This window comes from Athene noctua, chromosome 10, assembly GCF_965140245.1.
Source record: "Athene noctua chromosome 10, bAthNoc1.hap1.1, whole genome shotgun sequence".
In the NCBI taxonomy this organism is placed as follows: Eukaryota; Metazoa; Chordata; class Aves; order Strigiformes; family Strigidae; genus Athene; species Athene noctua.
In genome coordinates, this window is record NC_134046.1 from 8,573,663 (window position 1) to 8,591,142 (window position 17,480).

At 41.1% G+C, this 17,480-nt stretch overlaps 1 protein-coding gene across 1 annotated transcript in view; it reads left to right on the forward strand.

Annotated features, from left to right (window-relative positions):
• The window catches only part of LOC141964333 (uncharacterized), a 31,708-nt gene extending 15,596 nt beyond the window's left edge, over positions 1-16,112 (forward strand). The window contains exons 7-10 of the mRNA XM_074914600.1: positions 4,243-4,451; positions 4,980-5,052; positions 9,604-9,721; positions 15,917-16,112. Of these exons, the coding sequence (XP_074770701.1) occupies positions 4,243-4,451; positions 4,980-5,052; positions 9,604-9,721; positions 15,917-16,112 (596 nt within the window). The remainder of the gene's footprint in view (positions 1-4,242; positions 4,452-4,979; positions 5,053-9,603; positions 9,722-15,916) is intronic.
• The last annotated feature ends 1,368 nt before the right edge of the window (positions 16,113-17,480 follow it).

The window sequence follows — 17,480 nt, forward strand, 5'->3', positions numbered from 1 at the left end:
GTTCTTTCAAACATGCATGCAAGGTCAGATATAGGAACAAAATAAAGATAGACATAATAACTAAAATCCCAAATAAGAGGTAAAATCCTCTACAAGCCACTTCTAGCAGTAAAAACAGAAAATGTAACATAAAATTGAATTTCCCCCTAGAGTCGTGCTAAACTGCAATTGTAAAGGGGAAAAAGAAAACTGGAAATATAATTTTAATGAGAAAAGAAAGGAAGTGTTACTCATTTTATAATTCCTTTTGCAAGATTACAACTGAGCCTTCTTCAAAGTTCAGTACTTCATTGCCTCTAAAGACAGCTTTACCCAGGAAATTTTCACATTCTTGTTCGGATAAAGTCAGCAGTATCTGTTTCCATTCTGATTTCAGAAAGGGATCGGGCCATTGGAAGCCCACGTTCCCCAACAAAACCAGGTGCTGCCGATGTATTTCTATCACCCAGTCTCAATCAGCTTCCTGTGAGGAAGGGGTGAGAAATGGTTTGGTTCTGGTTTTGATACCATCCTGAGCCTCCAGAGACAACATCTTAAATAAACTTCTCAGTCTGTATGATCCCAGTTCTAGTAAGCAGGACACACTTTGCCCTGAGTATCAGTGTAATAGCTAAAGCTTTGATTGCTGCTCTGATCCCAAATAATGACCTAGAATAGAAAGTGTCCAGTTCCTATTACAAATTCTTGAGTCATCCAGTCCCTCCTTCCCTGAAGCTTTTCATTTTCTTATGTGCTGAAGCCATATGGTCTTGGCACAAAGTAGCTTTGCCCTACAAGTTAACTTGCCTTTTGGACATTTTTTCACAGTGAGATCCTGCATATCAAGTAGGGCTATTCAGATAGAAATGGGCTACTTGATAGAGCCATGAGACTTTGGATGCCAACAGCCTATTTGAGAGCTAACTTAACTTATCTCCAGGGCATTTTCAGTAGGAGTTTGATCATCCATTCTTCAATGGCTGCCCTACATCTCTGCTCCTTCACCGGTGGGTTGCAAGCCTGGAGGAGGTGGGGGGTGTTACAAAATGCAGTCAGAGAGGTCATGAGGCATAGCAAATACTATTGCAGTCTAAAGTCAAGAAAATCTTGCTTCTCAGTCTTTACACATCTTTATCCTTTAAGGTCAAATATTCTCTATCAACTTGACCAGTGCAGCTGGTCAGGGCACATCTATGCCATCTCATGACAGTTTTGAAGGTTTCAAATTTATTGTCATTCTTTGTTGGAACAAAACCCAAACTGTACTGCTTTTGTGAAAGAGAATTCTATCCAAATGCCTGTTTTTGGAAAGGATCTGAAAAGGTCAGTTTTTCAATCTCTTTCTCTCCAGAGGTAACTAGAGAGTCTAGCCTGGACCTCAGAAGGTTTCCCTTGAAAACTTTTGTTGAAATCAATATGTTTCCATGAAACATTCTGGCTTCAAAGTAGTGATATACTCTGTTGGAAATAAATTTTGACAAAAAGGTTCAGCTAGCTTTACTCTCAAAATATTCACATGAGTAAATTGAAGCAATTGTAGTATTAATACATAATTTTCCTGCTATAACAAGCACAAAAGAACTATGATTTTTTTTTTGCCCTCTTTGGTTGTGGATCTGTAACACAAAGTTGGAAACACTGTGCCCCAAGTCATTCGCATACTGATACTTTTTCAAAACATTTTGCTTAGCTTTCTTAAACCTGCTTTGCTTCTTATACGAAGGAGCCCTTTACTGTCTTTTTGGGATGGTGCCATCATTTCATGATGAGTTTTAAACATCAGAACCTCTGTGATCTCAGTTTTAGCTTTGTTAGACAGCTCGGGTGTATGTCCCTTGGTTACAGGGCTCTTTGTTTTTAGATCCTGCATGAATACCTTTTTCAACAGTTGCTAATGGATCCTGACAGAAGAACCAAAAATGATGAAACATAACCAAAAAATCCTAAGGGTTACCTTCCACTACATACCCCTCTGTCTTCAGGGGGAATCACTGCCTGTACCTTAAGGGAAGAATTAGTCTGATGGGATTTTTAAAATGTGCATTTTCACTGTAAACTATGCAAATGCCTTCCCCACAATGTCACTTCTGATCTTCTTGTCTCTATGCAATGTATTACTTCCATTTATACTGAGAGATCAGAGATGAAGCCTGTGGCTGGGGGGGGCATGCACATGTCCCCTGCAGAAGGGCACCTCGGGCAGATTCAGCATTGATGTCTGTCCAACACGGAGCCACTGGGCTCCTCTCCTGCCCCTCTCATCTCCAAACTGCTTCCATGAGCATCACAAAACCAAACGGAGGGCTGCAGAGATGCACTGGCACCGTCATGCATGTAGCAGAACAGTCATCTGTTGGGTTTCTTATCTCTGGTCGGGACTACAGATTCTAAGCTATTTTTCCACAGTTTATTTTATTCATTATTAATAGATGGTTGGGGGGGAACAATGAAGAGACAGAAAGTGTTTTGTTTCTGTCTCTCAGGGTGCAAGGATATCAGCTGAATTGATTAAGGTCAAGTGTGGGACTCTGGTTTGAAGTGAGAGTGCCTTCACTGCTTCTTCACTAGACACTCACGTATGCCACCTTTTGTCTTGTTTTTATGTACTATCATATAAGATGAAGCCATAAATGGGGTGAAAGTTGGAGGGCAGGTGAAGAACCTCATTCTGTTACCATTAGTAACATGCTTGCACCCATTTTGTCTGTAAATTGAATAGGAAAGATTGCAGCAGCTCGCTGTACGTTACATGTCTTGATAACAATTAAGAGGAGCACTGGGGCTGTCTGCTATTCTTATTCTTTCAGCATGTTTAGCATAAAACTTGTGATAAAATAAGAGGTCTTGTTTTGTGGCAGAACGTGCATTCATTTCTGTAGGTGGCTGTATTATGGGTCTGCCCTTCTCTCTGCCATGGAAAGCAGGGGACCGTGGCACAGCTGAATGCCAGAGGGGACATTGGCTCCCATGGCCTGGTGTGGGGAGCACCCCAGACTGGCATCACCTTGAGGTGTGTACTGTAGCAGGCTCCTGGAGACACTGGAGGTCAAAGAGGGGCTTTTCCATCCAAAAGCCTCTTTCCTGTAATTTTCTTCAAATATCACTCAGCAGTTAATGCTTTGCCTTGCTTTCATGGAAGCCTCCATCTCAAAGCTTCCGTTTGGGAGAGTTTTCTCTTGTTCTCCTAGGATAGCTTTAAGGCTTCTTTTAAATTTTTTATTAGAGTGATCTAAAAGAGTGACCAATGGGGAATATTTTTTTCCATTTAAATAGAAGTAAAAAAATCTTGCTTTAACAGCTGTAAGTCCTAACCTGTGCACTCTCTGCTTGCAGACTGCTGATCTGTGGTCCAACCCCAGCAGCTGCCTCCCTCCTCGCAAGTTAAGCCCCATTTCACCACAGCCCTTACTGAGGTAGCCTTGCCTGACTTTCAGAATGGGTATAATCCCGTTGGCATCAGGTGCTCAGTAGGCTGTTTATGTTGTTTAATAATAATGGTATTTAAAGCTGATTTTGAGAGCAAATTGAATGAAGCTATTTACAGATCAGCACTGGTGCAAAAGTCAATGCCTGGATTTTTCTAGGAAAAGCAAGCACAAGTTTTGCATGTTTCAAATCCAGCCGATCTCTTAACTTCTGAATGTTTGCATTATTCTGGTAGTGTAACTTGCAATAAATAAGGCCAGGCATTGTGACTACCATGCCTGTGAACCTGCAGATATTCCCAGTTAGCTCCCACCTAAAACTGGTTTGGTTTTGTCTGAGGCTCCCAGCTGTCTGGATGCTGCAGTGTGCATCCAGAGAGCACTTTTTGGACAAATTGGTTTGATTTCTGCAGCACCTTGGGGGGAACTGGCAGAAGCCCCATCTACATTTGAGCAAATGAAAGAGCCTTTTGCTGTGTCTTGTACCCTCCACCCAGGAGCGATGGTCTGTGGAGCTGCTGCCGGCGGGCAGGTGCAGTTGAGGGTTTGGACAGAAGATGGTGCAGTGTTCAAAGCTTCATCCTGCTGAAGTGCCAGACTCCACTCTCCGAACTCGGTTTTCTGTTTGCCTCCAACAAGCAAACCTTGCACCAGTTAGCAACTTTACAATAACAGCATTACAATAACAAATCCACATTTTGCTACGGTTTGTGGAGCAATGAATTAAGGTGGCATATATAAAAAAATATATATACACGAATTAATAAGTAATCATAAACCTGATTTTTCTTTCTCTATAAATTCCTGTACTGACTTCATCGCTCTTATTTTAATGCAGGGATTAAAAGCATTGCCCTCGCAGCAGATGTAAGCAAACCCGAAGATGTGCAAAGGATTGTGGATACAGTTGTAGCTCGCTGGGGCACAGTTCACATTGCATGCAACAACGCGGGAATCAATATGAACTCTGCAAGCGAAGATACTTCCCTAGAAGAATGGGACAAAACTTTCAATGTTAATTTACGAGGATTATTTTTGTGCTGTCAAGTAAGTGTGAAATGTTGTATTGGTTTGTTTTGCAAATGGGTAATAATTTCCTAAACGTGTACTTTACCAAGATTTAATAACACTTTATTACTGATGAACACAATAAAATTATTCCTCGTTTTGGTGGTGTTAAGGAGATATTTGCTTTCTATCATTTAAAGATTTTGGTCAATATTTTCAAAAGCAGCTGGTAATTCCTGGCTGCCCAAAGCCCAGGCATCTAAGAATGGCCAGTTTTTTTGGTGGGTGGTTATTTGTTACATCCTGAAAACCAGAAAGCTTGGGGAGGGCCATTCCCAACATTAGTGATTATTTTGAAAAAATATTGCCAACAGTGAAGAGGGTCTGAAATGGCAATGGCGTTTTTCCTGCATCAGCCATTTTTCTATCAATTTTTTATATCAAGTGCTTAAAAAAAATGTGTTAGCACATAAACTCTTCTGAAAAGTGAAGACTAATTTATTATCATGTCATTATTAGCACAATCACAAAAAGGGTCACTGGTCTTTCCTTTAATTTCTGTCACAGGCTGCAGGCCGCATTATGCTGAATCAAGGATATGGGAAGATAATTAACACAGCATCTATGGCAAGTTTAATAGGTGAGTGATGAGAGCTAACAGTTGTGCTTCAGAATCCATATTTTAATTACTACCGATGCTATTTGAATCAATTAAACCTGTATTGGGAAGGAGTAAATCACTGACATTTTGTATTAGAGGAAATGTACTACAAAATTTTTATTGATATAATTTTTCAACATTTATCTGTCCTCTATGTTTTAGAGCGCTTATTACTTTTTATAGAAGAGGTGGAGTCACCTTCTTTGACTCTGATGCACTGACGGCATGGGAGAGGTGCTGGAGCAGTCACCAGTAATTTCAGACAAACACGTTTGAGTGCAGGAAGCTGTGCCCCCATGATGTTTACAAGCCACCTGAAAGCTTTTGTGCCGGTTTTCGCCCCGGTACCCGGGGTTTTATTTCATTATCGTTGCCAACAGGTGTCTCCACCAACGCTGCTGAATCAGCAGTGTCGTCAAAAGCGCCAATAAACCATTGTAACATATGGAATGAAATCCCTACTGCTGAGCTAATCTGGAAGGCAGTTACATGCTGGTGAACTGAGGCCCATGTAACAAAAATTGATCAATTACACAAATTAAGCATAGCCCTTTAGGAATTTATTTTATTGGTCTGGACATCTGTTGCAGTATTGTCCAAATCCAAAAATCAAATGGTGCCTTGGGTTGCCAAGTTAGGCAAGAAAATCTAGTAGCTATAAAAGTACAACTGAAAACCCCTGTATTAATATCATGTCCATCTGCTGAATGTTACATAAATATGCAGTCTTTTTATTTTCCTTGGGAATAACATTTATTTTTACTGTGCCCAGTTTGACATTCTGTGACATTCTACTCAGTTTATTGCACAGTAACTTTAAATGTTTCTTCAAAAATGCATTTATAATGTTGTTGTTAATCTTTTTTTCAAGTGTCTTTACCAGCTGTTTTACTTATGCTTAAACATAGACGCCATTCCACTGCCCCAGATTTGCAGAGTTAAAAAATCTCCCACAGAAAAATAATTTTGAAAAAAATGTAAAGCTTTAAATTTTAAATGCCCCAGACTTTTGTGCTCTGCTCTGCACAGGAAGGGTCTGGTCTGGGCTTGAGCTGTCACCATTCACATCATCATCACAAAGCAAAATTTACTGGGAAGTATTCCACCCTAGAGAAAGTTATGAATCTCTGGAAATTTGCAGCAGCTGGGGGGCTTCTGGTTTGGCATACTGCTCCTGGCCTTGCTCTTGCAGCCCAGAAGTGCTCTCTGCTGCTTAAGGAGAGGCATTTCCCAGCTTCTCCGTCAGGTCCTGGCACAGTTCTGATGAGCCGGGAGGTAACGCCGTTCCACCACGACATCCATCCCAGCCCCAGCTCGGGGCTGCACCTCCTTGGCTGGTGTGCCAGCTCCACTGAGACCCATGGGGAGATCACCCTAGAGGGTTGTATTGGTCCTGGAGCAGGAAAAAAAGCCACTGGAAGGTAACCCCGAGAGCAGCCTGGAAGGGTCACTGCGAGATGCGTTTAAATGTTGTTGAAAGTTAATGCACACTAGGCCAGAAGTGAAGAGATGAAGAGATGTGTTTACCTTCTGAACCTGTTTGAATCTTGGCATTGAAAAAATCTAGTAGTTATAAAACTACGACTGAAAACCACGATGTTCATATCATGTCCATCTGCTGAATGTTAAATAAATATGTTGGTTGGTTGGTTATTTAAGTATGTTGGCCAACTGGCATAGTATGAAATGTTTCTAGAAATAGTTAGGGGATATTTTTTTTGTTGTTGTTGTAGGTTGAGTCCTTTCTCAGACATACAGGAAAATGAGGAGACACTTAGCAGGATAGGGAGGTTTTTGTTTGTGATTTTTCCAGATACACTGCTCAGAATCAGTTTTAATTAATTGAAAATAAGCTGCATACATTTTGCATATGTGCATTTTGATTCTAGTATTCCACTGGAATTATTCCAGACGTATGCTTCAGCAGCAGAGACGAGGCTGCTGCGGCTCTGCGATTTGCACAGGTGTAACTCAGATCTGTAATTTTTACAGTGAATATCTTTAGTGGTAAGTGGTCTGGTCTTCTCTATCTGTGCGCACCTCTCATTAACATTACATGGCTGCTTCAAGGCCAGGCTAGAAGCCTTATGCACCAAACCAGGTTGCAAACACGTAGTGTCAGGTGTTTAAAATGTAATGCAGCTAAGGTTGGCAGCATTTCTATCTGCTTTCCTCCCATCTCCTCCATCTGAAACAAGAGTGAGTGTCCTTGCTTCCCAGAAGCTTTACAAATTAAGCTTTTTTTTGGTGACACTGTTGGAGGCATAGCTTTACTCACAAGCTCTAGTCCGGTTTTGTATGAGTTTGGAGGCTTGCAGATTTGCTCTTCTGTCTAGAAGAGGCCACCTTAGATAAGGGAAAAGGAGGCGGTGCAGGGTGCTCAGATGCAGAAAACCTGCCCAGTGCCAGAGCTCCACAGTACCTGTTGGCTTCTTCATGAGCTCTTCCAATTGAGAGGGGCCAAGTGTCTCAGGAGGGGGAAAATCAATCCTCTGAATTACCTTCCTTAGATATTCTTACAAAGACAAAAGCATTTATACAGAAGCACTCTTGAAAACCCTGGCTCAACACCCACCCCAAAACAGAAAGCTGATTCTTGATAGCTTGCAGCAACTTGCCGCTCTCACCCACGTGCAGTCAGGTGCAGAGCTGGTGCCAAAACTCTTATCCTCTTAGCAAACGCCGAATGATTTATCACAAACAGACGTGTTTGGAAAGTTTAGCAAAGAACTGCTTTTGGGAGGTTACAAGGTTAACTACCAAAGTTGTATGTAACTTGGAGCTGATGCATGGCAATTAATCACGAAATTGCGTTCACTTCTCTTTGAGAGCCCTCATGGCATGCTGTGTCTGGGGGGCAACAGGCACACACACAGGGCAAAGCGGTTCTGCTGGTCGAAATGTGGATTATTTCATGTTGAGCAAACAATGAGTGCAGAATAAATGCTGGCAGAGGGGCCCACGATATGAAATGCTCTTTGTAGCAAGCAAAAGGCCTCCGAATTCTGAGCAAACCTTCAGCACACGCTGAAAAAAAGAAACACTAATTGTTGCTCCCATTGGGTGTGTGCTTTAACATCTATCTATGTTAAAGGCAAAGTCCTTACTCACATGCTCAGTAATTTGCAGCAGGGCTTTTGGCTCTTTCAGAGTTTGGATAACTCAATTTATTATCATCTTCTTTTCAGCCTTTAAACTGACATACTCAAAGCCAATAGTTTTAGTCAATAAAAGCAATAGTGTGTGTGTTGGGATACCATGGGTGGTAGCGATCTAGAACTGATACACCAGTTTAATTTAATAAATTATGATCAATTTAATGCCATCTGCCAGCACTGTTTATGTGCTTTTATCAAAATACTGTGGGGTTTGCCTGCTGTACCTTGCACAAATGCAGTGATTCACTTTCTTCCAGAGTTCAGTGTTACCTAAACCTACAGGCTACAATTGCTTGCCTTTGTGATAACCGATATTTAGCACTGATTTTCCTCACTCTCCTTCCATGAAAGAGTCAGCAGCTCTGTGACGCTCAGCACCGATACGGTGCTAATTATGGATCAGTGCTTTGCACTGGATTTGTTTAATGAAGTCATAATGGCAGCCAGAAAAGTCCAAGGAAAGACATTTTGTGGGTGTAAATCCCAACAGCTGGACTGACTTGGTTCGACTCCCGTGGGTTTAAAGCACTTTACACCCACCGGGGATTTGTCCTTAAGTAGCTTTCCTGGGAACACTGCAAGTGTGAGAGCTGGTGGAGGGGCAGAGCCACCCGAGCACACAGCACTAACAAGCCTGAACATTGTAATTAGCAAACCGATCATTTTCGCTCTCTGACTGACATGTGACATCTTTGAAACATTTTCAAAAGCTTCAGATTTTGAAAGTGGTGGGTGTTCTGAATTTTTGGGATGCACCTGTGCTCACATCCACACAAACACTGATTAGATAATATGTGTTTGCTTCAGACTATGGATAATTTAAAATTAAGGAGTATAATTTGTTCCAAGAAGCTATATATAATAAGTTATATAAAATTTATTGTGCAATTATATATTATGTTATATCATATTATGTTATGTTATATTATATTGCGTTATATCATCATATATCGTATGATTATTGCTATACTGTATTAGTGTTACAGTGTAAAGTATTTTGTACATAAGCATACATATGTGTCTAATATACGAATGTACATGTATGTATGTGATTATTTATCTTTCTTGGGAGTAGACAAATCACGTTTAGTACATTGGTTTTGGCTTTGCCCAAATATGGAACCTTTTACATTTATTTTTTTTTAACCTCCATTTTTTTACATTAACCCAGCTGCTGAGGCAAAAAATGTTAGATGGCAAAATACACATTTAAGAGTTTTGTATTGTGGGTGGCTAAATTGTTGTTGCTCCCTGTCTAGTATCAGGGGAAATGACAAATAGTGCATCTCAATGCAGGGAATTGTCCATGTAGTGCCTAAGCTGTCTTAATTTGTGGAGGATAAATAATTTTCTATTTCTGAATCCCTTCTAGTCCCGCACCCGCAGAAGCAGTTGGCATACAACACCTCGAAAGCTGGGGTCGTAAAATTAACACAGACATTAGGAACCGAGTGGATTGACAGAGGAGTAAAAGTCAACTGCATTTCCCCGTAAGTAAAATGTAGTCTCAGTTTGAAAGTACAAAGAGAATGAAATGTTCTAAAAAGCTTAAATGAACAGTATCTCGGCAAATAAAGTTTCTAATTAGCAGGTGGATTGCATCCCTTTTTATGTTGTCTTTTTCTTAACAAAGGTTTAAATACTTAGAACCAAGCCTGCTCTGTTGCTGTGTATACTCAGGGATTTAAGAAGAGGTTTTAGCATTTGATAATAGGTTTTCCAATAATGTGAAGGGTAGTTTTTAGCATTTCTCTTCCAGATGAAATATTTCCTTAGTCTGTCCAAGCCTTCTGCGGTTAAAGAAAAGGCTTTTGACACTTAATAGACAATACTTCTTTCCCCTTTTTACTTAGACAAATATATAGGCACTTTAAAAGCCACATTGTACTGCTGTAATTGAGATACTGTTCAGCTCTGACAATCATGGGGGGCCAGGTGTAATTTTGTAAATATATATATATATATTTTTTTTCTTACGAATTATATTTTCCTTATTTTTAGAGGTTTAAAGCGGTATGTTTTCTTTTATGGTATTTATTCACAAAGAAAAGTTTTCTTACCACATACACTTTTTCTCTCCCTGTTTCTCACACACATACCCAACACAGTCATTTTATTAAACAATTAACAGTGCATGATAGTGCTCACCAGAAACCCAAGTGGATAGCGTTAATTGGAAGCGGTCAAATTCTGTAGACCATTGAAGTCAATCAGAGTAAGTAAGAAGGGCAGGATTTTAACCCAGGAGTTAAATTGTAATAATGAAGATATAATGTACATCAAATTAGGAAAAACAAATTACATATTTTAATCCACAATGTGGAGTAAAAAAAAGAAATCACAGAGCTCAATGGCAAGTGCCTCTATTTTTACTGTCGGTCTGCTCTCCACTTCCTTGTGCCGGCTGTCTTCCTTATGATTATTTATTACTAATTATATCAGTGACTCCAGCCGTCGCTCGATGTGATCCACAGATTCTTTAAACAGCATCTTACTTTGTAATGGGATTTTCCCCACACCAATGCTAGCAGCTCTGCAATGGTGTTCCCACAACTAGTGCTAGTGAATTTACAGTGGCTTTTGGGAGCCAGGGGAGATGAAGGGAATTAGGGAAGCTCAGTAGGACCTGGCAGGAACTGTGTCTGAAAACACATGGGTAATCTTTACCAAGAGAGGTGGGATAGTAGTACCACATTCACAGAAATCACGGATAAGGAGGCTCTTAGATGAGGAATTACCCATTTCTAGAGGGTTTACATAAATTTAGAAAATATCTACTGAATGATCAAAACTCATTCTTTTGAATAAGATGGAAGCATACACTCATATTGAAGAAGTTATGTTTCTGGAGGCAGTTGTCAGGGTATGGAGGAAAAATCGTCACCCTTCTCTTTTTCTACTTTTCAAGCCAAAACAGGGTTGCTTTTTGCTCATAATTACCTGTCTTAAACTCTAGTTCTGACCTCAAAATCCTACAACAGGAAGGGTGGGGGGTTCTTTGTGGAGGAATAGCCAGAAAGGGTGCACAGAGGACAAATGTTTTTGCTGTCTTTAAGGTCCCTCGTTCTGGACAGGGCCATTCCCCCCAGCGCAGCTGGGGACCCAGACTGAACGCTCCGGGAGCTGGGCAGCGTTTTCCTCCCGGCAGATCAAAGCTTTGGCTGAGCCCCTCATGCCAGGGCTGCCCAGGGAGCTCTGGGTAGTGGTGCAGAGGAAGGGGCCTACAGGGGTTCATATAGCTCAGATCCTGCCTCACCACAAGCAAAAATCACATATGCTTGAGCGTGAATCAATATTCACGTTTACCCTTCTGCCTGTATGAGATGTGAACCTGCATTTCAGTGCAGACTTGGACCCGTCTCCAGAACCGTGAACCCCACCAGTCTTGTTATGTCTCTTGATGTGACTCACCAAGGCACAGGGGCATCTTCAACCCACCTGAACTTAGTAACTAATACCGGGTAGTAGCTTCAACGCAACAGCACATCTTGTCGATGCTGTCAGAGTACTTTGCAGGGCTGAAACATGTTCCAAATGCATGAGTCTTTCTGAGCATAGATGTCCAACCTAGCATGTATCCTATAACAAGAGGGGATTTTGAGGAGTGTGAGGAGCGCAGAGGTAGATATAGAGCACGATGATACCCAAGATACTCTCTGGGTAAGTAAAATATGTACGTGTGTCCTTAAATACTTTGCTCCTCCCACTTGCAGCTGCATTAATGCTTTAAGGCACTGTCAGCGTACCTCTGTCTGTAGCTCCAAACAGTCCAGTCTGGCCCTAGACAATATTTCACCATGCAAACCTTTTGGCCTTTTTTCCCTCTTCCTATCTGATCACTTTTTATCAACTTAATTTCTTAGTGAGTGCATAAAACTTATGCAGAGCAATGCATAAAAGTTATCAATGCATAAAATGTTATGGCTGACTCCTTGGGATAATTTATTGCATTTATAAAATTGAAGATTCAGGCTTCTCTTGCTGGCCAGGCAAGCTTCATGCCCATGGGGAGAAGGTGGCCAAGGCTCACCGGATGCTTTGGCTGACTTTGCCTGTTGCTCCATGCCACAGCAAGTGTCTCTGTGTATCGTGGGAACTATGCAGAGCCCTTCTGCCACCCTCCAGTGCAATTACCTGGCAGCCTGCTGCACAGCCAATGCAAAATTAAGAAGGTGCTGGCATCTTCCCAAAAGGGATGTGGACATCAGGGTGTGAATAGGGACCTTTACACTGACCGGTGGGCGATGCCTGGCTGCCCACATCATGTTTTAGTTGGTTTCCTGGTCCCTGCATATGTGAAGTGTGTTGGGTGTGATAGAGCAGGGGACATGCAGCACTAGAACGCTTCAGTTTTGTAGGCATTGCTCTGAATCAATATCTATTTTGGGGGCTAAATGCATCTCCCCTCTTGGTTTACAAGGCATAAAATGCCATAATGTGATGACCTTTGGTATTGGCAGCTGGAAGTTGATCTTCAGCTCAACAGGACAGCTTATTGGAGACGCAGTGAAACTCAGCAGTCCCAGAGGATGAACCACGTTCCCCACCTCTGGGCTGCCAGGATTTGGGGTAGCGCTGCGATGGGCAAAGAGGCTTTGTCCCCTGCACGCCTGCGGTGCTCCCCTGGATGGTACGGAGGCAGCCCTACGGCTCTGGACCAGGATTTTAGCCTGGTGGGTACAAGGAGTCAGAAAGCAGGTAGGGCAGGATCATCACAGGTTTTGGGTGTACCCCATCATGGGGGAAGGAGAGGCAGAGCTGGCAGGGGAAGGAGCACCCCAGCATCACCCGAAGGCATCCCAATTAAGCAGCATTACTATCCCCATTAAGCAGCAGTCGTTGCTGGTAAGTATCTTTGGACTTAAATCTTAATTCCGTGGGAGATGTCCCAATTAAGTGGATCTTGTGATTAAACACTTCCTGATTAAGTGGAGTGTACTTAACTCATTCAAATTAATAACTCATCTGAAAGAAATCAAGTTACACACAGATGGAATCTTTTTTTGCTCTCATTTGGGGATTGAGCGCACGTAACAATTCCAGTTAAGTATCTGGTAAGTGATATTTTTCCTAATGTGTCTCTCAAAGTAGAACTGTTTTAGGCAATTGGGGGTTTTGTTGTTTTTTGTTTTTTTTTTTTTTTTCCTAATGTATCCTAATGTGTATTGTCCTGTGTATCAATAATGAAATATTGATGCTCATATCTAACGTTAAGGAACCAGCAGTTTGATATTACATTGACATGCAACAGAAAGTACTGATAGGCTCAGCACTGCATACGAGATGAGGTAGGGAATTAATGCATTGGCAGTTGTCTTTGCTGGAACTGGTTAGAAGCCAACTAAAATCTGCCTAAAAGGGTTCGACAACATTAAATTGCCCAACTTGGCACCAAAGCTTTCCCAGAAGATGTGTAGTATCAATGACATGCCTAATATTTATAGTGCCATCAGTATGTGTGTTTGCAACTTTTAAGTTTTGCGCTATATTTTTTTCTCATTTATATAACAAAAATTTGTAATGAAGTTTTGTTACACATCTAAATTTTTGCTACTTGAAGTGAACGTAAAGAAAGGTCCAGCGAGAGGCACAGTGCTGTGATTTACAGGTTGCAGTGATCTGACCAAAGATCATTTTTCTGAACAGATTGAAAAATGTCCTCTTTTTAGCAAAATCTGTTGTGCTGGAGAACTATGTGTTGTATTCCCTAATCTGCATTCCCTTGGGGTTAAAGCCTATATGTAAATTTAAAAAATTATAAATTCAGATGGATCTTATTCTGGTCTCTGATAGTGTAAAGCCAGAATGATTATGCTGATGGTTTTGTAAGCACGGTGAGAGGCACGTAAGGGAAAGGAGTCCAATATATTTCATGTCTGCTGCTCAAAGCACATTTTTCTCTGAAGAAAACCAGTTCTCGAGGAGTTTGGGAGAGCGAGGGGGGAGAGTGGGGGGCTGTGCTTGGGGGAAATAAGTCAACGGTCTGCAGTCCTATACTGGAATGTGTTTGATTATATTGCATTGCCAGAGCTTAAGCGAGCTGCATCGCTCAGTGTTTCTGAACTGCTCTGGTGTTTATTGACAATTACAATAAAAAATAAAGCCGACATTTAAATCCTGCCCGATTAGTGAAAACAGAAATGTTTGGGGGAAAGTCTGTATTAGTTCCACTTCATAACAGAGTAAATAGCAGATTTCAGCCTTCATTTAAAACAAAAGGTAAATCTCATACCCAGAATCCAGTGTGTCTTAAAAAATTATTTCCTTGGAAGTATAAATTGGGATGCCGATGAAGTTTCAGAACAAAACGGGTATTTTTATACTTTGTTCATTTCATATTTATCACTAGCTTGTTTGCTAATTTTCATTTGCAAGAGGCAATTCTTCCAGCTAACTGGCTGCCTCAATGGGCCACTGATTTCTTTGAAGTGACAGTCTGTAAATATGCATAAAAAAGAGATGCAATTAGCGTGTGTGTGGTTCAGTGCAGCCTGATTTCATTGGCAAGTTTACCCACAGTGTTGATAAGCTACATTATCTAGAAAATTGGCCGCTGAAAAACAGCACCTCTGATTGCCAGCAAAGGTTCCAGATAACAGGGTGCTGAAGAGAAATATAATTGAGGTTGAATATGTTAACCAAGGTGTCACATGCTCCTTAGAAGCGCTAATTTATCAGCATGTTGGAATTTTTATTAACATTTGGAATGCATTTCTACCACACTAATGAAGTGGAATTGGCAGTTCAGGTTTTAGTTATTGTCATTTCTGAGAAGTTAAATGTAATTTCTCGTTAGACACAGTTATGTAAATATATTTGTTCAGGGGCTGAAAAAATTATACATTTTGCAAAATACAAATATGTTGTTAAGGAGGAGTATGACAAATCAGTCGCAGTTAAAGTCATAAAAGCCAGCCAAATGTTCGCCCTGTATTGTGCTTTCTGGAGCATCACTCATTTCTAGGGCACCTGAAGAAAATGAACTTAGCAGAGTTTTAATAAATGGTGTAGTCACTCATTAATGTAAAAATGGCAAAACAGGTAAATGTGGTGTGATTTGTTGGGATATTGGTTTAAGGGGAATTGCCCTGAGCATGCTGTGCTTATCTTTGCTTCTCTTTTTTTTTCTTTTTTTTTTTTTTTTGTGGAGTCTGGTGCCCAGAAGGGCACTGGCTTTTGTTTCTCCTGTTTTTTGACATATGGGAAGTTGGGCTGTTTTCAGTTTCTGGGCTGTACACAAACACGCTGTGTGACATTATGCTGCAAAGAGATGAGAAGAGAAATTGGTAGAAGGATGACAGTTCCCAAGAGCTGTGACAGACCCAGTTCAAGGTGCTTTCAGTTCCAATGCTGTGCTTGTTTTCTATGAAAAAACCCAAAACTGGTGATTACAAGTAATCTACAAGTAAGGGGGTACTGCTATTAGGTAAGAAGATAGTATGTGTGCACTCACTTTAAAGAAAACCTCTAAGCCTGCCCGTCGGCAGTGAAAGGCAGTAGGAAAGAAGTGCTACAGAAGTTTGCATCACGACTTTCAGCAGAGGCAGAGCAGGTCCAACGTGGGCATCTCCTTTGTGCTGTTCCACAGTTTTCCTTCCAAATGAACACCTCGAAAACCTATCAGTGCTGCCTTTCCTTCTGGGGAAAACCTGGTGCTAAACTCTCGGTGCGTGTGCTCTTTGCAGGGGCATCGTTGACACGCCGCTCATCCGCTCCAAGGACCTGCGGCCGCTGGTGCGGCGCTGGCTGGGGGACATCCCCGCCGGGAGGCTGGCTCGGGTGACCGACCTGCAGGCTGCCGTTGTCTATCTGGCCTCTGAAGCCTCGGATTACGTGACAGGTCATAATCTGGTCATCGACGGCGGCCAGAGCTTGTGGTGAGGGGCATCCTCCAGCCTCCCCTCTCAGGAACATAGGTCACTTTGGAAAGTACGTATTAGAGTTTAGCTTAGTCTCAGTTTTGGCCCGTGCAGCTAAGTGGTCAGCTAATATGAATTTATTGTTTTCTTCTGTTGGGTGTTGCTTTGGAGACTCATATACTGCAAGTAAAGAAAAGAAAAAAAAATTTTCAACATTTTCATGTTTTTTCACTATACATTCAGATTTCTGTTAAATTAGTATTTAATGATATAAAGGCACATTTACTGCAGTGAGATTTGGCAATTATTTAGTTTAACAGGGGGCATTTTTAAAGCAATCAATATTAGCTGGTCTGTGTGGTATATTGTTCTTAGGCGTTTTTTTGTATTCAAGTTGTTCCAGTGACATCTGTGAGTGGTGAAAAACAGTTGGATGTAGTGTTTAAAAAAATAAATTAGTTCATTGCATTTGAACCTGAATGTTGCCATTTTATATTTACTGGTGTTCTTAGATTTTGACAGTGTTTTTATACAAACACCCACATAAATGCCCCTGAAAGAAAAGTACTGCACTTAATAGAGAATCATGTTGGTAATTATAATGGCTCTAATCCAAAGCCCATTGAGGTAAGTGGGGACTGCTCATGTACTTTGAGTTAAATGCATGTATAAGTGTTGATACAACTGGGTCTTTGTTTTCCTTGACAGGCAGATGTAAGCAAAGGTTGTCTTCCAAATCTTTTTTTTTTTCCTGTAAAATTCGGAAGACCACTCCCCAGCGTAAATCAGGGCCAGCTCAAATGATATCAATACAATTCTGTAGGCTAAAGAGCTCATTTCAGCAATAGTGCTGGGTTCATTACTTATAGGCAATAAAACGTGGCACAATAACACCACCATTTTGATAACGCTCTGAATTTATACAGACTTCCATCCGGAGGGCCTTTAAGCATAACCTAAGGAGAATTTACGGGAAGGAATTCACTTGCAAATCCTCATGTCATTTGTTTTGCATTTGGCAGCTCTTTGTTACCATAACATAAATAATTGTGGATGAATGTCATTACTTTGATTAAGTGCTACAAGTCCATACATTGGCTAGCCATTATTGTGGTGAATTGCTATAATGGCTTCAGACTTGACATTCACCGCCACGTTGTAAGGTATGCATCTCGCTGACGTACTATCATCGTTATCATGGATAAAGTGCAAGAAGATACTTGTCTTCATTAAATTTTCTATTAGACCATTGATAATTAATACATATCTCATGTTTCATCTCAAGTCCTTTTTTCTGGGGAGTGTTGCTGTTAAGCGACTTAGGGCTAGAGCTTTTTGGCTTGAAATCCCTGCCTAGTGTGCATGATCTAATTTATTGACAATGCTCTGC